Here is a 26,695-nt window from a genome sequence, read left to right on the forward strand (position 1 = left end):
CTGACTGACACACACACACTGACTGACACACACACACTGACTGACACACACACACTGACTGACACACACACACACTGACTGACACACACACACTGACTGACACACACACACTGACTGACACACACACACTGACTGACACACACACACTGACTGACACACACACACTGACTGACACACACACACACTGACTGACACACACACACACTGACTGACACACACACACTGACTGACACACACACACTGACTGACACACACACACTGACTGACACACACACACTGACTGACACACACACACTGACTGACACACACACACTGACTGACACACACACACTGACTGACACACACACACTGACTGACACACACACACTGACTGACACACACACACACTGACTGACACACACACACACTGACTGACACACACACACACTGACTGACACACACACACACTGACTGACACACACACACACTGACTGACACACACACACACTGACTGACACACACACACACTGACTGACACACACACACACTGACTGACACACACACACACTGACTGACACACACACACACTGACTGACACACACACACACTGACTGACACACACACACACTGACTGACACACACACACACACTGACTGACACACACACACACACTGACTGACACACACACACACACTGACTGACACACACACACACACTGACTGACACACACACACACACTGACTGACACACACACACACACTGACTGACACACACACACACACTGACTGACACACACACACACACTGACTGACACACACACACACACTGACTGACACACACACACACTGACTGACACACACACACACACTGACTGACACACACACACACTGACTGACACACACACACACTGACTGACACACACACACACTGACTGACACACACACACACTGACTGACACACACACACACTGACTGACACACACACACACTGACTGACACACACACACACTGACTGACACACACACACACTGACTGACACACACACACACTGACTGACACACACACACACTGACTGACACACACACACACTGACTGACACACACACACACTGACTGACACACACACACACTGACTGACACACACACACACTGACTGACACACACACACACTGACTGACACACACACACACTGACTGACACACACACACACTGACTGACACACACACACACTGACTGACACACACACACACTGACTGACACACACACACACTGACTGACACACACACACACTGACTGACACACACACACACTGACTGACACACACACACACACACACTGACTGACACACACACACACTGACTGACACACACACACACACACACTGACTGACACACACACACACTGACTGACTGACACACACACACACTGACTGACTGACACACACACACACACACTGACTGACACACACACACACACACTGACTGACACACACACACACACACTGACTGACACACACACACACACTGACTGACACACACACACACACACTGACTGACACACACACACACACTGACTGACACACACACACACACACTGACTGACACACACACACACACACTGACTGACACACACACACACACACTGACTGACACACACACACACACACTGACTGACACACACACACACACACTGACTGACACACACACACACACACTGACTGACACACACACACACACACTGACTGACACACACACACACACACTGACTGACACACACACACACACACTGACTGACACACACACACACACACTGACTGACACACACACACACACACACTGACTGACACACACACACACACACACACTGACTGACACACACACACACACTGACTGACACACACACACACACACACTGACTGACACACACACACACACACTGACTGACACACACACACACACACTGACTGACACACACACACACACACTGACTGACACACACACACACACACTGACTGACACACACACACACTGACTGACACACACACACACTGACTGACACACACACACACACTGACTGACACACACACACACACACACACTGACTGACACACACACACACTGACTGACACACACACACACTGACTGACACACACACACACACTGACTGACACACACACACACACTGACTGACACACACACACACACTGACTGACACACACACACACACACACACACACTGACTGACACACACACACACACACACACACACTGACTGACACACACACACACTGACTGACACACACACACACACACACTGACTGACACACACACACACTGACTGACACACACACACACACACACTGACTGACACACACACACACACACACTGACTGACACACACACACACACACACTGACTGACACACACACACACTGACTGACACACACACACACTGACTGACACACACACACACTGACTGACACACACACACACTGACTGACACACACACACACTGACTGACACACACACACACTGACTGACACACACACACACTGACTGACACACACACACACTGACTGACACACACACACACACACACACTGACTGACACACACACACACTGACTGACACACACACACACACACACACTGACTGACACACACACACACACACACACACACTGACTGACACACACACACACTGACTGACACACACACACACTGACTGACACACACACACACTGACTGACACACACACACACTGACTGACACACACACACACTGACTGACACACACACACACTGACTGACACACACACACACTGACTGACACACACACACACTGACTGACACACACACTGACTGACACACACACACACTGACTGACACACACACACACTGACTGACACACACACACACTGACTGACACACACACACACACTGACTGACACACACACACACTGACTGACACACACACACACTGACTGACACACACACACTGACTGACACACACACACACTGACTGACACACACACACACTGACTGACACACACACACACTGACTGACACACACACACACTGACTGACACACACACACACTGACTGACACACACACACACTGACTGACACACACACACACTGACTGACACACACACACACTGACTGACACACACACACACTGACTGACACACACACACACTGACTGACACACACACACTGACTGACTGACACACACACACTGACTGACTGACACACACACACTGACTGACGCGCGCACACACACCCCCACACACACACACTGACTGCCGCGCGCGCACACACACCCCCACACACACACACTGACTGCCGCGCCCGCACACACACCCCCACACACACACACTGACTGCCGCGCCCGCACACACACCCCCACACACACACACTGACTGCCGCACCCGCACACACACCCCCACACACACACACTGACTGCCGCACCCGCACACACACCCCCACACACACACACTGACTGCCGCACCCGCACGCACACACTGACTGACTGCCGCACGCACGCACACACTGACTGACGCGCACACAAACCCTGACGCACGCACGCACACACTGACTGAGGCACACACACACGCACACACTGACTGTGTGTGCGTCAGTCAGTCTGTGTGTGTTTGTGTTTCTGCCTCAGACTCACTGACGCGCGCACAAACACACAGTGACTGACGCACACACGCTACATGAAGCTGTAAAGGAGGGAGGGGGGGGGACTGGATTGATGTGAATGGGGGACAAACAGAGAGAGGGGGGAGGAGAGAGAGGAACGGGAACATTACATCCCGGGCAACGCCGGGTCTCTCAGCTAGTTAAAAATAAAAATAACCAAACCAAGGGTCCATGAATTAGGATATGGCTGCTCTCCGCAAGGACCAACGACCTCCCAGAAATCTGCGAACAACAAGAAAAGAAAGCGCCCGATCCTAGTGCAGCATGAAAAAATACAATTTAATAAAAATGATATAACCAACAAATGCAAACTCACAAACGAATAAAAGGTAAAAGCATGTAATGAGTATACTCATTCGCCAACCGCCCACGATATGACTCTGCTTGCGCGCCAATCTCTCCTTCCGTGTAGTCCCAGCTTTTCTGAACCGACATCCGGTAGGGGTACAGGAACTGCACAGCCACAGTGTGACCCGGAAGTCCTCCACTCTCAGTGTTGTCCGGATGGAAAGTCTGTTGCTTGTGACCCCGCAAGGCAAATGAAGTCACAGCACCACACAAATGTCCCACAAGTGTCCGTGCTGTATAGGCAGTGATCGATGAGTATAGGAATTATGCAATAGCTTAAAAACTCTCTTCCCTACGCGTTTCTTCAGTCTCACGGTGATTTCATCAGGGGAGTCATATCGTGTGCAGTTGGCGAATGAGTATACTTTAACATGGTTTTTGAGGCAAAAAGTGACACTGTGTGCTCATTTGCATGTCATTTCCCAGAATCCCTTGCTGCAGTGGAAGTGCTGGGTGATGATGGGGAAAGGCGGGGTTGCAGACCTGCCTAAGACATGCAGATGAGCATACAGTTGTATTTGCATATTTGCTTTCCTGTGGAGGGTTTTTGTCACTTTTTTTACTCACCATAACTTAACTCAGTATTATGGTATATATATATATATATATATATATATATATATATATATATATATATATATATAATATGTATGTATGTATGTATGTATGTATGTATATTATGTATGTATACAGGCATACCCCGCATTAAAGGGACGGACGCACTGTATGTAAGGACACTGTCTTACGAGAAAGTGAAGCATGTCTCCACTATAGATGCATGTAGTACTGCAAGTTCAACGTGCATACTGCTGTCAAGCACTTCTGTAACAGGCAATCCGCATTTGTAACAGGCTCTATAGTCTCCCCGCTTGCGCACAGCTTCGTTACAGGTAGGGAGCCGGCATTGCTGTTCAGGACGTGCTGACAGGCGCATGCGTGAACTGCCGTTTGCCTATTGGGCGACATGTACTTACTCGCGAGTGTACTTAAAGTGAGTGTCCTTAAAGCGGGGTATGCCTGTATATGTATGTATGTATATGTATATATATATATATATATATGTATGTATATATATGTATATATATATGTGTATGTATATATGTGTATATATGTATGTATATATAAAGCAGAAAGTAGCCGTGTTAGTCCAGTTGCGATAGTGCAGAATAAATGAGTTCTTCAGTATTAGGTGATACCTTTTTTATTGGACTAACAATTTATGTCATAGGACAAGCTTTCGAGAGTTCTCCTCTTTTCTTCAGGTCAGCAATACTGATTTACATAGGAATCTATGGCTAAAACAATGTAGAGAAAAAAACAAAAAAAACAAAACAGATATTTACTGTAGATAAGGTCGGGTGTTAAGTGTTTGAAGCCAAGGGATAGTGTCAAAGAAAGGTGGGGAAGGGATGCTGGGGGGGGGGGGGGGGGGAGAGAAAGTGTGGATAAGAATAGAGGCAAGCAGGATAATTACAGACAATTTTGGTAGGGTGTGAGAAAACCCATGTCCACATTAAGTCCCTTGGTTTTGGTGTCAAAGAGTCTTATCATTCTGAGCTCAAATGTTTTCCGTTCTTGGGTGCTTTTAAACATTCCATTGAGGATTTTGATTTTTAAATCATTTATGGAATGATCTGGTTGTGAGAAGTGATGTCCCACAGGTGAGCAGTATCTTCCTTCTTCGTGATGGAGTATAGAGTGTCTGTGCATATTCATTCTTCCTTGTAATTTTTGGCTGGTTTCCCCAAGGTTGCTACATATACTCCATATCTATATCTATATGTATATGTATGTGTGTATATATATATATATATATATATATGCACACATCCTGTGTGTGTGTGTGTTTGTATGTATGTGTATATATATATATATATATCTGTGGCCGGGTCTATATTACAGTATAGCTATGTGTCACGGTAGCTTATGACAAGATATAATGAACACCAAATATCTGGGTTGAACTGAACAAGGCTTAGATATAATAAAATATATTTATTCCTTAAATAAGGTGAACACCGCAATATAGTACATTTAACAGACAAGAAGGTAACACTTACTTAGGGTTGGGGGATGGAGAAGTATCAGCTAGCAATTCTCCAGCAATCCGGTGACATTCAAGATGGTATCAGAATTAGAACTCCAACTGTAGGGTTGACACAGTTTATATACCTGTGTAACCCTATTCTTAACATTGAATACAGACTATTGGTGAACAATTATCTGTATCCAATCCCTAACGTGGAGACACAGATTAACCCATGCCCCCCAGCTAATTAGCCCATGTGTACTGGGACTCTATGGGTAGCCCCATAATTAAATCAGGGACGACGACCAGTCTATCAAATGAAGTATCTGCATTGTTTGTAGGTGTAGACATAACACTTACAAACCACTCCAGTTTGATGATTCTCCACCCTCAGGTAACAATTAGAGTGGCAGAGTCTGTTGATTAGTACTTAGTGTAGACAATCAGGCAATTAACTTTTGATCGCAGTGCTTAGGCTCAATCAGCCGGCTGCCCTTCATGACCTATTAGCATAGCAGATGGAGTCTGCATTTTCAGGACAGATCCAAAATACCATACATATACACTTTAATATCTACACATATTAATAAGTTCCATTCTGGTGGGCTCGGTGGGTCGAAATTTGCCAGTTCTTAATGCCTACAGTGACTCCACATATTGGCCAAATATCAACTCTCTGCGACCTCCAGAACTGGAGATACAGAAATGCACTTTAAAACATCTTTAAAATACAGGATTATAATGAAACAGGGGAACATACATTTTCATGACATGACAAGGTGTAAACCACCTTCCTGGACCGCAGTCCAGTTAACCCCTTTCCTCCCTGGTGAGGTCAGGGGGTGGCCATATGGGGTGCAACACCTTTAATACCGGGCCAACCCCCTCTCCCTCTACACCTCCCCTTCTTAATGGGTGACCTGTGGCCCACTGGCCCTAACGGGGAGTGGGGCACTACTGGCACCCTTAACAAACTCAGTCTCAGAGGGATAGTCCTGACGTGAAAGTCCATCAGTATTGCTGTTTTCATTACCTTTTTGTGCTGAATAGTAAACTCAAACTCTTGCAAGGCTAAGCTCCACCTTAGCAACTTGGCATTCTCCCCTGATGCCCTCTAGAGGCAACTCAGGGGGTTGTGGTCTGTGAGGACAGTGAAAGCCCTTCCATACACATAGGGCTGGAGTTTTTTGAGTGCCCACACAATGGCCAAGCACTCTTTCTCAATGGTGGTATAGGCCACCTCTCTGGGGAGTAGTTTTCGGCTGAGGTACACCACAGGGTGCTCTCTACCGCCCCCCCCCCACTTGGCTCAACACAGCCCCAATGCCATAGTCCGAGGCATCAATCTGTATAAGGAAATGTTTGGTATAGTCTGGGGCAGCCAGTATGGGGGCCCCAGCAAGCGCAGTTTTCAGTGCCTGGAATGCAGTTTCACAGGCAGGAGTCCAGGTGATAAGCACAGGCAGTTGCTTCTTAGTCAAATCAGTTAGGGGTTTGGCCACGGCGTTGTACTGTGGGACAAACTTCCTATAGTACCCTGCGGTGCCCAAACATGCCATGACCTGTTTCTTGTTTTTTGGAACAGGCCACTGAACTATGGCTTCTACCTTGGCTGGCTCCGGTTTGAGGTGCCCTCCACCCACCCTGTGCCCTAAGTACAGGACCTCTGCCATCCCTACCATACACTTAGTGGATTTCAAGGTAAGCCCAGCCTCCCTGATCCTATGCAGCACCGCAGCTACATGTCCTAAATGGGAGTCCCAGGAATTACTAAAGACAGCAATGTCATCTAAGTAAGCCCTGGCATAGCTCTGCATCCCTTCCAGTAACCTATTGACCAGGCGTTGGAAGGTAGCCGGGGCATTCTTCATCCCAAATGGCATCACTAAAAACTCATAGATGCCACTTGGAGTGATGAATGTTGACTTCTCCCTAGCCTCCAGGGTCAGTGGGATTTGCCAATAGCCTTTGCTCAAATCCATAGTGGTCAGATACTTTGCCCCTGCGAGTTCATCCAGTAACTCATCCATGCGGGGCATGGGGTAGGCATCTGACACCGTCCCAGCGTTGAGCAAGCGGTAGTCCACACAAAACCGGGTGGTCTTGTCCTTAGGGACTAGAACTACCGGGCTTGCCCAAGGACTTTGGGACGGAGTAATTACCCCTAGGGTCAGCATCTCTCTCCCTTTCCATACTGGTCTTGACCTCTGCTGACACTCTATAAGCGTGCTTATGCAGAGGCTGCAGATCCCCTGTGTGCACTAGGTGTTTTGTGAGATGTGTGGTCCCTGGGATGTCAGTGAAGAGGGCGCTAAACTTAGCTAGCATGTACCTGGCTTCTCCCTTCTGCCTAGCACTCAACTGTGCCCCTATCTCCACCTGCTCCACAGTGTTTCCCTGCCTAGCCTCCCCTAGGAGATCAGGCAGAGCATTGCTCGCCGGATCCTCCAGCAGTGGGCTACAAATGGCCATTACTGCTCCCATACTCGGTGTTCTGTACTCTTTCAGCATATTGACGTGATATGTCTTATGCCTCTCAGGCTCTACCTGTACAATGTAGTTGTACTCATTCACCTTTCGGATAACCGGGTACGGCCCGACCAGGCAGCCATCAGCTTGTTCTCCCGAGTGGGTTTGAGAACAAGCACCTGCTGTCCTGGGATGAATTCCCTGCTACGGGCATTCCGGTCATACCATCGCTTCTGCTTGGTCTGAGCAGCCCTGAGGTGGTCTTGGGCCACCCCCATGAGCATCTCTAACCGGTCTCAGAGATCTACTACATACTGGATCACTGAAGCATCAGTAGCAGTAGCCTCCCCTTCCCATCCCTCACGGAATAGGTCCAGAGGTCCACGTACCCTGCGGCCATATAGTAGCTTGAAGGGGGAGAAGGCTGTAGATTCTTGCGGTACCTCTCGGTATGCAAACAGCAAGTGCTGCCGGTGAATCTCCCAGTCTTTCCCCTCCGCCTCTACAAAGGTCCGAAGCATCTGCTTCAGGGTACCGTTAACCCTCTCACATAATCCGTTTGTCTGGGGATGGTAAGGGGTAGTGCGCCGGTGCTGTACACCGCATGCATCCCAGAGACAATGTAACAGTTCACTCATGAACTGCGACCCCTGATCGGTTAGGATCTCACTAGGGAAACCTACCCTAGAAAAAATGTTCAGCAAAGCTGCTGCCACTGTCTTGGCATCTATGGTGCCAAGCGCTACTGCCTCAGGGTACCGGGTGGCAAAATCCACCACCGTGAGGATGTAGCGCTTCCCTGACCTGCTAGGAATCATAAGGGGTCCTACAAGATCCATCGCTACTTTCTGGAATGGTTCCCCTTTTATCGGTAGGGGTTTCAGGGGTGCCGTCACACGGTCGCCCGCCTTACCCACTCGCTGGCAGGCATCACAAGAGCGGCAGAAAGTGCCCACATCTCGAGATGCCCCCGGCCAGTAGTAACGCTGTAATAACTGGGCTCGCGTTCTGTTGACCCCCTGATGTCCCGCTAACGGAATAGAGTGAGCTACCCGTAACAGTTGCTGTCGGTACCCCTGGGGCACTACTAGCTGTCGCTTACCGGTCAATCCCTCCTCTATCCCTGGGTTCCGTTCTTCTCTATACAGGAGTCCCTTATGCCATAGGCAGTGCTCAGTGCCTTCCCCTGCCTGAGATTCGGACGCCCGAAGTCTCACGCCGGCCAGGGTAGGGTCTGTCTTCACTGCCTCCCTAAACTGGGCTCCTAATTCTGGCCACCCCCCAGTCATGTCATTGTCTGGAGAATGGGGAAGGGTGAGGGGAAACAGTGAGTCAGTCTGTGGTTGCAACTGATCCTGGCTTACCTCCCCGGGCTCCTCTGCGCCCTCCGCTAATGTTGGTCCCAAAGGCTGGGGGACTGGCGCCGCCGCCATTGCCGCTGTCTGGCTCCGGGTAAGCGCCGCCACTGCAGCGGGCTTGGGCACTCGGTCATAGGTGCAGGTCATCGGTCCCAGATTGTTGCCAAGAAGAACATCGGCATCCAAACCGGTTAAAACCCCCACCTCCCGCACACCCTGGCCCTCCCCCCAATCCAAAAAGATTCTGGCCACTTGCAAGAAACGTGGCTCTCCGTCGGCCACAGTGATCTGTATCCCAGGGCCTTGGAGTAATTCCTCTGGCCGGACCATATCAGGTCGGACCAGGGTCACTGCAGCTCCTGAATCCAGCAAGCCGACTGCTTGCCGGTTACCGACTGTGACCGGGGTGAGATATCTGCTCCGGCCGTCCGTCTGCTGCAGGTCCGCGCTGAGATGTCCTCCGCTCCTGGCTGTAGGCACCGATGAAACCGGGACAGGCGTTGCATGAGACGTCACGCTGGGAGTTGGTTCCATGACCGGTCCGGAGTCTTTGGTGGAAGCCACCCGCACGCGGGCTACTGGCTTCGCAGCTGGGGTGCGTTGTCCCTGATGGGGTCCGCCGGAACGCAGGGGTTCCGGGCAATCTGGTCTGATGTGACCAGGGCGGTTGCAGTTGTAGCATCTGCGCTCGTGCTGGAGCTCCCCCTCCGGTGGACTGCTGCCCGCAGGCTGCCTCTGTGTCCATTGGGGGGTATTGGCAGACTTTCTGGCCGGTGCCACCGCCGCCTTGGCTACTGCTTTGGCGGTCATCAGGGCTCGGCTGGCCACATAGTCGTCTGCAAGCCTCGCCGCCTCCTGGTAAGTCTTGGGCTTCTCACAGTTCTTTCAGGTGTTCATAGTCATCAGCATACTCATCTGGAAGTGCCATCATCGTCTGCTTAGCCAAGCCGGACAGTAAGGGGTCCAAACGTGCAACCCTATGCTGGGGAAGCACGTTGTACCGCCGACACTGTGTTTCAAAGTTCTTTAGAAAACTGTCGATCTGATCAGTACCTTCCACGAACTTAGTGAGACTGTGCTGATCCAGTTTGAGTTCATCTTGGTTGGGTTGGACAGGGGGGCAATAAGCGGGTCTGTTCACTGCCATAGTGATAAACTGCAGCCGCTCCTCCGGTGTCCCTCTGTCACTCCACGCAGTAATCGGTGCCAACATTTCAGGGGTGAACGGACTGGTAGCCGCAGCAACCAGTACCCCCTCCTGTTGCACTGCTCCCGGGAGGTGCACTGGTTCCCTCCCCGAGATTCCGCCGCCCCAGCACTGGGTTCCTTCCCTGACATCCGGGTGGCTGTACAAGGGCAAGCTGAGCCGTATCCTGAGGCTCTGCAAGCCGGGCTTCATAGTCACCGATTGCGTCAACCATGTCTGTGACCTCCTGGTTCTCACAGGGCAGTCTATATTCACGGCACTTGTCCTTCAGCTGAGCTCGGGTCCTCATGTTGGATGAGCCTTCCGCCTCGCTCATGGTTCACGGTCGCAGCAGTGAGGTGGTGTTACAACTTGTGTTAACTGTTGCACTACTGTGTGTTCAATATCTTTAGTCCCAGGAACTCGCAATTACTCTCGAGTTGCCACTATATGACAGAGTCCCACAGAACACTGTAATATAGGTTCAGTTCAATTTCGCCGCTGCCACCAGTTAATTATAGAGCTTGTCACGGTAGCTTATGACAAGATATAATGAACACCAAATATCTGGGTTGAACTGAACAAGGCTTAGATATAATAAAATATATTTATTCCTTAAATAAGGTGAACACCGCAATATAGTACAATTAACAGACAAGAAGGTAACACTTACTTAGGGTTGGGGGATGGAGAAGTATCAGCTAGCAATTCTCCAGCAATCCGGTGACATTCAAGATGGTATCAGAAGAAGAACTCCAACTGTAGGGTTGACACAGTTTATATACCTGTGTAACCCTATTCTTAACATTGAATACAGACTATTGGTGAACAATTATCTGTATCTAATCCCTAACGTGGAGACACAGATTAACTCATGCCCCCCAGCTAATTAGCCCATGTGTACTGGGACTCTATGGGTAGCCCCATAATTAAATCAGGGACGACGACCAGTCTATCAAATGAAGTATCTGCATTGTTTGTAGGTGTAGACATAACACTTACAAACCACTCCAGTTTGATGATTCTCCACCCTCAGGTAACAATTAGAGTGGCAGAGTCTGATGCTTTAGTACTTGGTGTAAACAATCAGGCAGTTAACTTTTGATCACAGTGCTTAGGCTCAATCAGCCGGCTGCCCTTCATGACCTATTAGCATAGCAGATGGAGTCTGCATTTTCAGGGCAGATCCAAAATACCATACATATACACTTTAATATCTACACATATTAATAAGTTCCATTCTGGTGGGCTCAGTGGGTCGAAATTTGCCAGTTCTTAATGCCTACAGTGACTCCACATATTGGCCAAATATCAACTCTCTGCGACCTCCAGAACTGGAGATACAGAAATGCACTTTAAAACATCTTTAAAATACAGGATTATAATGGAACAGGGGAACATACATTTTCATGACTTGACAAGGTGTAAACCACCTTCCTGGACCGCAGTCCAGTTAACCCCTTGCCTCCCTGGTGAGGTCAGGGGGTGGCCATATGGGTTGCAACCCCTTTAATACCGGGCCAACCCCCTCTCCCTCTACACTATGGTTTGAGTTAACAGTACAAAACTTGTGGCAGAAGAGGTAATAAAAACATTAGCACTGGCCATTTTGTTTAACACGTTAATTATTTCATATAACAATGCTGTGTGTAGTTAATGTGAAAAGGGTGGTGTTACAGGGACTTTGCCCTGTTAAACAAACGTCCCTCTAATCCAGCAGTGTGCTGGTTAATTGCACACCAGCAATTAGTCAGACTCTGTCTGGCTGATTAAGACTCTGTTAGAAAAAGCAACAAATTTGGCGTGTCCAGGACGCCGATGAGGACGGTCGTGTAGGAGAGGAGCTCCACAGACCCTCGTTTACTATAGCACTATAAACGCTTTCTCCCCCCCCCCAACCCAAATTAACAAAATTTATACAAAACCTTCCAAGCAACACCCGCAGCAGCAATGACGGGCTGACCGAAAGCCCAAAAGGCCCAGGTAGTCTCAAAATTCTTTTCTCCCTTGCAACGGGGCTCAGAGGCTGCATCAAAAAACCAAGATGGCGCCGGCTCAACCAGCGTACGCGGCACTAAACAGCATCAGATCGAGACCGCAACGAAGTACCCCCACCACCATAAGAGGGGCTCACCAGGGAGTACATGCAGGAGCTCATGGCTTCCATGTTAGATAAACTCCATGCCTCGCTGCAAGCAGATCTGCGGGCCGCAGTCACTGAATTAAAATAGGACATCACGGGCCTCACGGAGCGCACCACGGCCATAGAAGCTAAAATGGCCGAAAACCTGCAATCACAGGAGGAAGCAGAGCATGAGATTTACCGACTGGGAGCAGAGGTTAGAAGTTTGAGAGACAGTCTAGAAGACCAGGAGAACCGCGACAGACGTCAAAATATAAGAATACGTGGTATACTGGAATCGGTTCCTCCTGGTCAGATAAAACCTTATCTCCTAGACTTTTTCACCTCGATATGTGGCGACCTTAACCATAAAGACCTGGAGATGGACAGAGCCCATCGTGCTTTGGGACCGCGGTCCGAAGAGCCTAACCGGACCAGAGTTGTAATTGTCCGCCTCCATAGATATTCCATAAAGGAGCAAATAATGGAGGCCTGCCGAGTGCAGGAGCCAGTCAAGTTTAAGGATGACCCCCTCCAAATATATAACGATCTATCCAAAGTCACGGTAAATCGACGCAAGGAAATGAAACCGTGGACCACTCTGCTCCGTGACAGCGAAATCAAATATAAATGGGGGTTTCCGTTCAAGCTCCTAGTGCAAAAGAATGGCAAATACCTCACGATAAGACATCCAGAGGATATGGTACAATTTGCAAAGGCACTGGGGCTGAGCCCACACGCAGATTGGAACACAGGCGCCCCCAGATCCCAAAAGCCGGACACAGCGGACCCTCCGGTCAGAGCGTCCGAGAGACTGGCGGGACAAAAACAGATACGAGCCAAGTAAGAGAGCTGTATGCTGTATACCCAAGTTAACCCCTGCACCCAGTTTTGCGGTGTTTACCCAGTTACCCTGTTAACTGTCCCGAGTGCAATCCCGTCATTCCAAACAACACGGGAACCCGAGAGAAACAGAACATCAAAACCCGATGATGGCTAAGACACCTAGCAGAAGGTTCCTCGGCAAGTGGCAGCCGCTGCAATCAGACACTCTGCCGAGAAGGGACATAAAGCCTTATTTTAATTTCACCTTAAAGTCTCCATTGCGTACCTCCTGAACACGTCTCTTACATATGGTGTCAGCAGTGGGATGAGAGGTGGCCCTTGAAGTTCAGAGGCCCTGGAGACTGCCTGTGAATTTTTATGCTTTTACCTGCATAGTTCCTGCAAACAGCCTGAGCAACAAATCACATGCAGCAGTGACCAGATTTAAAGGGCTACACATTCAGGCAGGAAAAGTACACTGCGCTGAAGAAAGCCACAGTTGGACTGGGAGGACTGCAACAGACTGACCCACACAAGGGACTGATGCTGTGACCCGATTCTACCCCACCACCGGTGGGAAAAAAAACAAAAACCATGGAAATTTAAAATGGCCGCCCAGCTGAAGTCAAATACAGACTGTGCAAGAATGGGGAAGAAAATATGTTCCTGGTGTAAAGAGCCCGGCCACACGGAGCAGTGTCCCTTCAGGCCTTATTCAGACGATGAGGATGGCCCCAGAAAAAGGGCAGCAGCCAGAGGACTATTATTTTTCATCGAGCCAAGGAACTACAGCAGCAAGCAGTGCGCTGTGGACCCAAGGAAGGTACAGAAGTTTTACTTAACAAATACACATCCAGTATAACTGATGAGAGAATATGTGCACAGTACTACTGATAATGTAAAACATACCAAGGTAAAGAAGAAGAAAGTCTAGAGACACCTGTGAGAGCTACAAACTCTACAAGCAAACTCTGCCCACCTGTAGGACTACCACAATTTGGGGTTCTAGCGAATACAGTGACAACAGCTGCAATAGCGCCTCCTGAGGTCAGGAAGAAAAATACACCTGATGTCCTCCATTTTGGGGCTAAGATGTGGCGTCTCTGTAATGAACCCTACCTCACGGAAGAGTGGCCCTTCCGGTCCGATAAGGAGGAAGACATCTCTTATGGGGAACCCGAACCGAGTCACACCCACAAAACACCCCAAGAATGGTGCCTGAACTCGGTATGAACCGAAAAGACCGCTCTCTATGATGAATGTGATCGGCAAGAGTGGGAGCAGCAGATCACCGAATATTCCTGTCGGCTAACGCAACTGCAAGAAAAGCCTGGCGGATACAGTGAAGCAGTACACAGGTGCCCGTGAGGGCGGAGGTGAAACCTCGCTCTAACAAAGGTCAGGGAGGGTGTTAAAATTAAAAAATCCCTAACACTAGTGAAGAAGGTGGTGCTCACTGGGGAAGGTGAAGTATGAGGAGATGAAGCCTATTGATGAAACGTACGTCGGGTACGTGTGACGTCAGCTAGCCAGCGACGTCGGCTGATTCGGAGTGGGAAGGGAGTCCTATGAGTCTGAGCATTTCGGAGACTGTAGCCGTGGACAGCAAGAACGCTCAGACACTTGCTAAACTACACCCTTAGATAATTAACAGATACTATTCACAGTATAATTAATAATCCTTTTTGAACACTGCAAAAATCTTTATATAGCTGGATACTGGTTAAAGCACCTCAGAGCCAACTTCTGTCTGATGTGCAGTTCCCAGCATTATCTAACTAAGCATTGAATCATCACATGCTTAGTGGTGGAGGGGTGACTATACCCACCCACCTAAAGAGTTTAGGCTGTGCTTCATAGACCCTTTGAAACAACACTATCAGTTGGTTACTTACCAAACATTTTGCAGAGCAACTTCAATTTGGCCAACTCCTGGCATTCAGCTGTGTTATTTAGTATTTCTGTGAGAGGTGTAATGTGTGAGAACCCACTAATATTAGTCTCTAGCAATTTAGGGATTTCATTTTCCTTTGTAGGACAACTGTAATACAAACACACACAACAATATTTTTGTGGGTAGATTTTTATCATATCTTCCAAGTGTTCCATTAATTAAGTTACCCTTGTCAATTACATTCTGAATCATATGTTCACGTGTTTGTATTGTTTGTCCATAATCCCTTACACTTTATTTTAATTACGCTAATAAAATAGAGTTTTAATTTAGGTGTTAACAACCAAAGGGGATACAGTGAAGCTGCTGAAATTTCAAATAAAGACGGAGACCCCAGTATCCCTGATGGGATGGAGTCATCCAAAACAAAAAGGCGGAAAAAGAAAAGCGGTTCTTCACTTACCGTGGAAGGAACAGACACGTCCGCAGATCCCGTGGAGGAAAAGGGGGACCGAGATGCCCTACAGCCCAGAGAAAATGGAGTATTCGTCATGCGGATGACAGAATATCTAGAGGGCCCAAGGCAGAAGTCGTGTAACCCAAAGAAGTGTCTGTCCGGTGCCAACAGTGGGGAACCCTCAACCAACCATCCCAGGGAAGCGGAGCCGGAACAAGTGAGTGACAATCCCTTCATCAGCCCTGAAGATGCCCTGCAAAATGCCAGGCATAACTGTGATCTGCTCCGTGAACAATTGAAAATGGAGAGAGAAAATAATGCTGAGCTACAGAAGACGGTGCTCTCAATTTACTCAGCGGCCAAGACTGAGCTAGCTACTGCAAACACTACTAATGCCACCATGGTGGAGAAACAGAGTCAATCTGATAGAATGATTGCTAATCTGAAGCAGAAGTATGAGGAGGCACTGAAAGAGATTACAGTCTTTCAGCAAGAGGTTAGCAAGTGCCATAGAGAGGGAAGTCTCTCAGAATGAGGTTCACACTCTTCGCATAGAACTGAATGCCTCACACCAGGAGGTCATCAGTGTCCGGACAGAGGTGGACATATCCCAGAAGGAGGTTCATACTCTCCGCATAGCACTGGATGCCTCACACCAAGAGATCAGCAGTTTCCGCACAGAACTGGAAGTGTCCAGAAAGGAACTTCAGACCCGCCGAGGAGCTGGACATCTCTCAAAAAACTCATCAATCTTAATATAGATCTCAAAGTCTCTCAGAAGGAGCTTCAGACCCTCAACTTAGAGATGGAAGTCTCAAGCCAGGAGACAGTCAGTCTCAAAGCAGTTGTGCGTAAATGGGAGGACTACAAGGAGGCCCTGAGTATTAGAGACTGCAAAAAGAGAAAATGTAAGACTGAAAGAAGAAAATTCTGATTTGTCAGACCAAGTCAATGGAAAGAATGAAAAGCTGCACTAGCTTGAAAAAATAAAGAAAGTTTTGGAAGATGAAAAGTTTGAAGCAGAGAATCGACTGCAGAACCAACTGCAAGGTCTGCGTACACCCCCCCCCCCCAGAATGCCGAGAAGCAGTGAACTCTGCAGGAAGAAAATCTGCAGGCTGCTAAAGAAGTACAAGTGCTGCAGGAACATCTGATTTCCCAGTGTCCCTCCGCAAAGCAGCATGAGAAACTGAAGGCTACCCTGACCATCACCAAAGCATCGCTAAAGTCCAAGCTTAGAGGCCAGGTGACTCGGTATAAGAGGGAGCACAAGAAGGTTCAGAAACGGAGACAAGTAGCTGTGGCCCGAGCAAAGAAATTCACAGTGCTTCACAATATAATGAAAGATACGTAGCTGCAAACTCTGAGAAAGCACAGGGAAGAGATGAAGGCCCTGAGAGGAGAATTGCAGGATGCACTCAAGAAACAGAGTGAGGCTCTGCGGACCTGTAAAGTACAGGTGTCTCCACTACAAACAAAAGGTATTGGCCCTTACCATGTGTCAGTATCCCTCAGAGACTAAAGCCCATGAAGACAAGGGTACAGTGGAAGCTGGGGACCCCACTCAATGGAAAAACGAGACGGCAAAGTTTCAACCGCCTGAGCAAGCACTAGTGAATTCTTCAGCTGCCCAGCAGGCAACAAACAAATGTATGAGTGCAGAATCAAAACCAGAAGAATCCATATCTGATAAAGCTGAAAAGATAGGACGTTCTCTGGATATAGATGTGAAATTGCAACTCAATTCCAAAGAAGCTAAATTGGCAAATGCGTTGAGTGAAAAAAGTCAGCCGACGGAAGCTTTGCAAGACCTGAGCAAGGGTTGCAAGGCATGGACATTTAGGGCTAAATTGGAGTCTATAGGAAAAGTCCTCCTCGAGCGACTGTGGAGTGCTGACCTCAAGCACCTTCGGGAGGAAACATTAATTACCTGGAGAAAGGGCTCCAATCTCCGTGAGACTGAGGGTTCTCTTCCTCCATCCACAATCATTCGAGCCACAGAGAGATCTCGAATGAGTTGAAGGATGGGCTTTGGCCATGGTAAGCCCGAGCTTCCCACAAACGGGAGGTATGTAACAGGGACTTATCCCTGTTAATGAAACATGCTTCTAATCCAGCAGTGTGCTGGTTAATTGCACACCAGCAATTGGTCAGACTCCACCTGGCTGATTAAGACTCTGTTAGAAAAAGCCTGTTTCCAGAAACAGGAAGGAGATTTTCCTCAGTACACAAGGGTGCTGACAAGAGGAAAGAGGTCTCGAGTAGAAAGGCTCTGCTGAGAGATCAAGACACCCAGAGACATATATTCCTGGACACAGGCGACCCAATACCTACCAGAGACTGACATGAAGTGCCACCGGCTTTAAGGTATCTCTTGAGACTTTGGGGAATAGGGTGGTAATGGGATTATCCCTCCAGCCCTGCAGATAGGGACTGGGGAAGTAAGTTAGGCCTTACACAGGGGTAGGCGTTTTTTGTTTTTGTTGTTTTCATATGTTTGCTGTGCTATTTAAGGAAACGGGCAATAAAGCCTTATTTTAATTTCACCTTAAAGTCTCCATTGCGTACCTCTGAACACGTCTCTTACAGGTGGGAATACTAGGACCACAGCAATGCTTGAGACCAAAATTAAGGGAAGAGACTGTAGAACAAGCATGTCAAACTCAAATGCTAACAAGGGCCAAATAAACAAGGTTTAAGTCTAGGTGGGCCGCAAAAAAAAAAAAACTTACATTTTCATAGAAACGTAGATTTATTTCGAAAAGTAGTGTGTGTGTGTGTGTGTGTGTGTGTGTGTGTGTGTGTGTGTGTGTGTGTGTGTGTGTGTGTGTGTTGACCTCACTAACCGAACCAAAAAAAAAGCCAGACGTGAATGACTTCTGAACCCATTAACCAGTGTCAGGATGCCCCCTCTTAACAATTTCCAAAGCAGCAATCCCGCCTGGGATCTTACCTGATCCGCAGTCCCTCAAGGTACTATACTGGAGGGGAGGTGTTCCCTACCTGTCTTCCGATGTCTCCCGTGTGAAACTTGAGTCAGATCTGGATGAAAGCAGAATAGGTTATTTCGGTGTAGGTATAGTGCAGTTAAGATAAAACAGAGAGTGGGTGAGGGTGACAGACAGAGGGTGACAGACAGAGAGGGTGACAGACAGAGAGGGTGCGAGAGAGAGAGAGGGTGCGAGAGAGAGAGAGGGTGCGAGAGAGAGAGGGTGCGAGAGAGAGAGGGTGCGAGAGAGAGAGGGTGCGAGAGAGAGAGGATGGGGAAGAGAGAGAGAGGATGGGGAAGAGAGAGAGAGGGTGGGGGAGAGAGAGAGAGAGGATGGGGGAGAGAGAGAGAGAGGATGGGGAGAGAGAGAGAGGATGGGGGAGAGAGAGAGAGAGGATGGGGGAGAGAGAGAGAGAGAGGATGGGGGAGAGAGAGAGAGAGAGGATGGGGGAGAGAGAGAGAGAGAGGATGGGGGAGAGAGAGAGAGAGAGAGGATGGGGGAGAGAGAGAGAGAGGATGGGGGAGAGAGAGAGAGAGAGAGGATGGGGGAGAGAGAGAGAGAGAGGATGGGGGAGAGAGAGAGAGAGAGGATGGGGGAGAGAGAGAGAGAGAGGATGGGGGAGAGAGAGGGTGGAAGAGAGAGAGAGGATGGGGAAGAGAGAGAGAGAGGGTGGGGGAGAGATGGAGAGGGTGGTTGACTGACTCACCGGGCCTGTTGGCGGCCCTGTCCTCATTCTCCCTCTACTTCCCCCCCATTTTCTCTCACCCTCTCCCATTGTCTCCCCCTATTCTCTCTCCCTTCCCTCCCCACCCCCATTCGCTCAATCCCATCTATTCTCTGTCTCCCCACCCATCTCCCTTCTCCCCCCCCATTCGCTCAATCCCCTCTTCTCTCTCCCCCCTCTCTTCTCTACCCCCCCATTCTCTCTCTGTCCTGCACAGACGTACACAGCCACTGACCTACAGACACACACACAGACAGACCAACAAAGACACTGACCACACACAGACACCCACACAGTCTCTGCTGGCCTGCACAGACACACACACACACACACACACACACACACACACACACACACACACACACACACACTCACAGCCACTGATACACACTTCCCCCCCCCACACACACACTCCCCCCCCACACACACTCTCCCCACCCACACACACACTCCCCCCCCACATACACACACTCCCCCCCCCACATACACACACTCCCCCCCCCACATACACACACTCCCCCCCCCACATACACACACTCCCCCCCCCCACATACACTCACTCCACCCCCCCACATACACACACTCCCCCCCCACATACACACACTCCCCCCCCCACATACACACACTTCCCCCCCACATACACACACTTCCCCCCACATACACACACTCCCCCCCCACATACACACACTCCCCCCCCCCACATACACACACTCCCCCCCCACATACACACACTTCCCCCCCCACATACACACACTTCCCCCCCACATACACACACTCCCCCCCCACATACACACACTCCCCCCCCACATTCACACACTCCCCCCCCACATACACACACTCCCCCCCACATACACACACTCCCCCCCCACATACACACACTCCCCCCCCACATACACACACTCCCCCCCACATACACACACTCCCCCCCCACATACACACACTCCCCCCCACATACACACACTCCCCACCCACATACACACACTCCCCACCCACATACACACACTCCCCACCCACATACACACACACACACACACACACACACACACACACACACACACACTCCCCCCACATACACACACACTCCCCCCACATACACCCCCCCCATACACACACACACTCCCCCCCCATACACACACACACTCCCCCCCCATACACACACACACTCCCCCCCCATACACACACACACACACACACACACACACACACACACACACACACACACACACACACACACACACACTCCCCCCCCATACACACACACTCCCCCCCCACATACACACACACTCCCCCCCCACATACACACACTCCCCCCCCACATACACACACTCCCCCCCCACATACACACACTTCCCCCCCCACATACACACACTTCCCCCCCACATACACACACTCCCCCCCCACATACACACACTCCCCCCCCACATACACACACTCCCCCCCCACATACACACACTCCCCCCCCACATACACACACTCCCCCCCCACATACACACACTCCCCCCCCACATACACACACTCCCCCCCCACATACACACACTCCCCCCCACATACACACACTCCCCCCCCACATACACACACTCCCCCCCCACATACACACACTCCCCCCCCACATACACACACTCCCCCCCCCACATACACACACTCCCCCCCACATACACACACTCCCCACCCACATACACACACTCCCCACCCACATACACACACTCCCCACCCACATACACACACTCCCCACCCACATACACACACACACACACACACACACACACACACACACACACACACACACACTCCCCCCACATACACACACACTCCCCCCACATACACCCCCCCATACACACACACACTCCCCCCCCATACACACACACACACACACACACACACACACACTCCCCCCCCATACACACACACTCCCCCCCATACATACACACACACTCCCCCCCCATACACACACACACACACTCCCACCCCCATACACACACACACTCCCCCCCATACACACATACACACTCCCACCCTCATACACACACACACTCCCCCCCCATACACACACACACACTCCCCCCCATACACCCCCCCCCACATACACACACTCCCCCCACCACACACACACTCCCCCCCCACCACATACACACACTCCACCCCCCACATACACCCCCCCCCACATACACCCCCCCCACATACACCACACTCCCCCCCCCATACACACACTCCCCCCCATACACACACTCCCCCCATACACACACTCCCCCCCATACACACACACACTCCCCCCCCCCCATACACACACACACACACTCCCCCCCCATACACACACACACACACTCCCCCCCCCATACACACACACACACTCCCCCCCATACACCCCCCTCCACATACACACACTCCCCCCCACCACATAAACACACTCCCCCCCCACATACACACACTCCCCCTCCCACATACACACACTCCCCCCCCACATACACACACTCCCCCCCCCATACACACACACACACTCCCCCCCATACACCCCCCTCCACATACACACACTCCCCCCCACCACATAAACACACTCCCCCCCCCACATACACACACTCCCCCTCCCACATACACACACTCCCCCCCCACATACACACACTCCCCCCCACATACACACACACACACACTCCCCCCACATACACACCCCCCCCCATACACACACACACACACACACTCCCCCCCCCATACACACACACACACACACACACTCCCCCCCATACACACACTCCCCCCCACCACATACACGCACTCCCCCACCACATACACGCACTCCCCCCCCACATACACACACCCCCCCCCACATACACACACTCCCCCCCCCACATACACACTCCCCCCCCCCCACATACACACACACACTCCCCCCCATACACACACACACTCCCCCCCATACACACACACACACACACTCCCCCCCATACACACACACTCCCTCCCCCCCACACACTCCTCTCCCCCCCCCCCCCCCCCCACATACACAAAGTTGAGAACAGCGACGGACGGATGGATGGGGGGGGGAGGTGGGGGGAGGTGGGGGGGGGACAGAAGAAAGGCCTGCTTTTTGAGCCTCGCGATCGCGCACCACCACTGCCCGCCCCCACGCCCATCTTCCGCAACATGCGGACCGGGGGCAAAGGGAGCACCAAGGGTGCAAGGGGGGGGGTTGCAGAAAGGGGGTGAGCGCCAAAGGGGGGTGAGCGGCAAGGGGGGTCAGCGCCAAAGGGTGTCAGCGGCAAGGGGGGGGTTAGCGGCAAAGGGGGATCAGCGGCAAGGGGGGGTTAGCGGCAAAAGGGGGATCAGCGGCAAGGGGGGTCAGCAGCAAGGGGGGTGAGCGCCTCTACCCCGGGTCCCTGTGGCTGCCTGCCCGGCGGGGGACACCGCGCAGCAGGCAGGGGAGTGGGAAGGCAGAGACACACTCCCCATGTGCTCTGCACAAAGCGGAAGCCCCGCCCCCGGCTTCCTCTGACCTGCCTGCGACCAATCCCCTGCATCCCAGGCCGACATTCTAAGTCCCGCCTCCTTCATTCAAAGTCCCGCCTCCTTCATTCAAACCAATGCGTCCCTTCATCCAATCCCCTGGCAGCATTCACTCACACAGAGAATACTTACCAGCTGCCGCATCCTCCTCACCGCCGCCGTAACCGGGACACATTGGCTGGGCCGCACAGATACTCGGTGTGGGCCGCACAGATACTCGGTGTGGGCCGCCCGCGGGCCGCGAGTTTGACATGCTTGCTGTAGAAGGTAACAAAGTGCAGATATTGATGTTCACAGTGGTGTGAAAGTATGTCACATTAGTAGTTGACAATGAAGAAGATATTTTTGATTGTCGAGCTAGTCCAGCTTCTTGGCACTGTTCAGTGTGCCTGAGGGACTGCTCTATTGATGTAACGGCTGTTGCTGCGCATACACAGTGAAGTTGTATGAAACATTTTTTGGTGTATGCACTCGGCGCAGGCGTCTTTGCTCATGAGATGAGGCAGGGGCGCTGTTTCTGCGCATGCGCTGTAGCAGACAGGGACCTCTACGCATGCAATGCATTAGCCGGTTGCCTCTGTGCATGCATTGGCTGTGTTGGTTGTCTGTGCGCATGCCTGGATGAGGAGGATGTCTGTGCACATGCAGTGTGTATAGGGGTATGTGTGCGTATGCTAATGGCAAGGTCTGCGCGTGCGTACGGTGACGGGCCTGGAGCATCTGCGCTGATGGCTCCCGATGTGTATGCGCTGGTGTTGCAGGCTGCCTGTGCGCATGCGTTGATAGGTGGTACAGTTGCGCGTGCGTTGTTGATGCCGCCTGTATGCATGCGCTGGAGGATACGGCCGCCTCTGTGCATGCGCTGAGGGAGGGGGATGCTGCTGCGCATGTGCTGGGTGCCTCTGCGTATATCTAGTGGATGCGGTGGGCGACTGCGCATGCGCTGCCTCGTAGCGATGGACGCTTTTGCACAGGCACACACTGACAGCCTCTTTTGCCCACAATGACGCATGCCGATGGCCTAATTTGCCCACAATTACGTCATTTCTGTTGCATTACTTTCGTTTCCACAAAGGATATTCACTTAGGTGCCAGCAATGAAGTTTCACTTCAAAAACACAATAGCACGAAGTAAACTAAACTTGCCTAAAGAATTTGGGAGAATTAACTTCTCTGATTATTAAAAAATTACAATTTACCATGAACACTCAGACGTGGAGGGACTGGATTCTGGGGAAAATACTATTACTCGTCAAATATTCTTGAGTAGCAACTCGCAAGCCCCGTTACCCTAAGGAAAATTATGCACATGAAATGGGGAGAAATACCCTCCCTTTATATAAAAAAAAAGTGTGATGATTATTTGAGACAATAAAAACATGAAGTAAGTAAGTGTACCTACAGTACCAATACAGTAGATTTTCAAATTACCGCTGGAAGTAGAACACAAATCTACAAATGTCTAAACTCTAAATTTAACATACTGTAGTTTGAACTTGATGGACATATGTCTTTTTGTACCCTCATGTACTATGTAAGGCCTCGGATACAGTAGGCATGGCGACGGAGCGCATGGTGTCGTGCACACCTGATGCTGCGACGATCCGTGGCCTGTGAGATGTGAGCAGTTCGCCCTCATTGGCTGAATCTAGCACGTGACCTGGCTGTCGCACAACAAAACCAAAAAAATTAGTCTTGCGGAAAATCGCCCGCGGTCTCGCGCTCTATGGCCGTCCTCATTGAGGTACGGCCTTTTGCTTGCGGCGTGGACTGTGGACGCGGCCTAAAGATATTTGGGACCCTGGGGGAGTTGTGAGAGAGAACCCGTGCTGTGCGTTTCAATTTATTTACTTCAGGGAATCTGATGTAAAAATATCTTTTTTTTTTTTTTTTTTTTAATTCTTCCACTTTTTCTTCTTTTTCTTTCAGCAAAGTAAGGAGCAGCTTCCACGTGCTAATTTCGGAGGTTTCCTGAGCCCAGACCCTGAGGTGGAAGAGGTTCCAGGGCTGGAGACTTGTACCCAGAAGCTGCCTCTGTCCGATTCTGACACTGAGAATCCTTCAACGAACTGTCAGCGCAAACAGAAGTGGTCTGCCAAATATGGTCCGAACGGGCTGGGCAGGTCCAAGGAAAAAGGTGAGTCTCAAACACTGCAGCTATTTTCTACATTCCAATAATTAAAATTGCGCTCATGTTAAAGCATTGTAGATCTGTCACATACAGCGCACCTTTCCGCACGTGACCTGCATATGGGACAAGGGTTAATGGTCCGCTTTTCACCTTCGCAAAGTTCCCTCAAATGTACAGTATCCCCCCTCAATCCTTCCCCATATACGATGTCGCGCACAGTACACTAGTGGGCACGTGACTTAGATATGCAACCAGGGTTAATGCACACGGCTACTCTAGCCAACTAATCTTTCTCCTGCGCAAGGTACTTTCAATTGGTTAATATTAACCCCTTGCTCAATTGCAATCATATCTATACGCTTCCACCATCTAAGAATTATGCAAAAATATGTAATTAATATATATCTGCCAGGGTATTGGGTCCCTGTTTATTATAGAAAAAACTATGCACTGAACACACATCTGTCTCAAAATGTAGTCCGAGCCCCAAAGCATCACTTAAAAAATGTTTTAATATATATAAAAATATAATGCTTAGATTTAATGCATTTTTATAGGGTTAAGGGTCCTATACCTAACATATGCAACCAATTGTCTTATGGGAATAATTTTCCCCCGACTTGCCAATACTTTGCAGAAAGGGCAGGAGTTGCCTCCCGGTTTGCACGGAGCATGTGCCAACATCACACGTGAGCTCCTTAGCCCCCTACCTGGCGACAGTAAGTCTGGGGTTTGGTCACCAAGTGTGAAGTAGCCATACTTTACTCCGGTATCTGGCACTTTATAATATCCCGGCCATCCTAACACCTAGGATGCTGAGGCTTTTCAACTCCGGACTTCTCATAAACATTGAGGCACCCTCTCTGCAGGGGGCCTTTGAGATCCAGAGTTGAGAAATCCCTCAGTTCATTCATCCTTAACATACTTGCATGTCAAAGGATTTATTCCCGGGCTAACAGAAAAAAAACGGATACATTTTGACAGA

The 26,695-nt window shown here is 50.1% G+C and overlaps 1 protein-coding gene across 5 annotated transcripts in view; it reads left to right on the forward strand.

Annotated features, from left to right (window-relative positions):
• GCNA (germ cell nuclear acidic peptidase) overlaps positions 1-26,695 on the forward strand; it is a 106,653-nt gene that overhangs the window by 13,337 nt on the left and 66,621 nt on the right. For 4 of the 5 annotated variants that reach the window (XM_075580853.1, XM_075580854.1, XM_075580856.1 and 1 more), the window contains exon 2: positions 25,509-25,716. In XM_075580853.1, coding sequence (XP_075436968.1) covers positions 25,509-25,716 — 208 coding nt within the window. Of the gene's footprint in view, positions 1-25,508; positions 25,717-26,695 lie in introns of those variants that run through there. The other variant, XM_075580857.1, reaches the window with a different exon arrangement.

Source organism: Ascaphus truei (genome assembly GCF_040206685.1).
Source record: "Ascaphus truei isolate aAscTru1 chromosome 16 unlocalized genomic scaffold, aAscTru1.hap1 SUPER_16_unloc_1, whole genome shotgun sequence".
In the NCBI taxonomy this organism is placed as follows: Eukaryota; Metazoa; Chordata; class Amphibia; order Anura; family Ascaphidae; genus Ascaphus; species Ascaphus truei.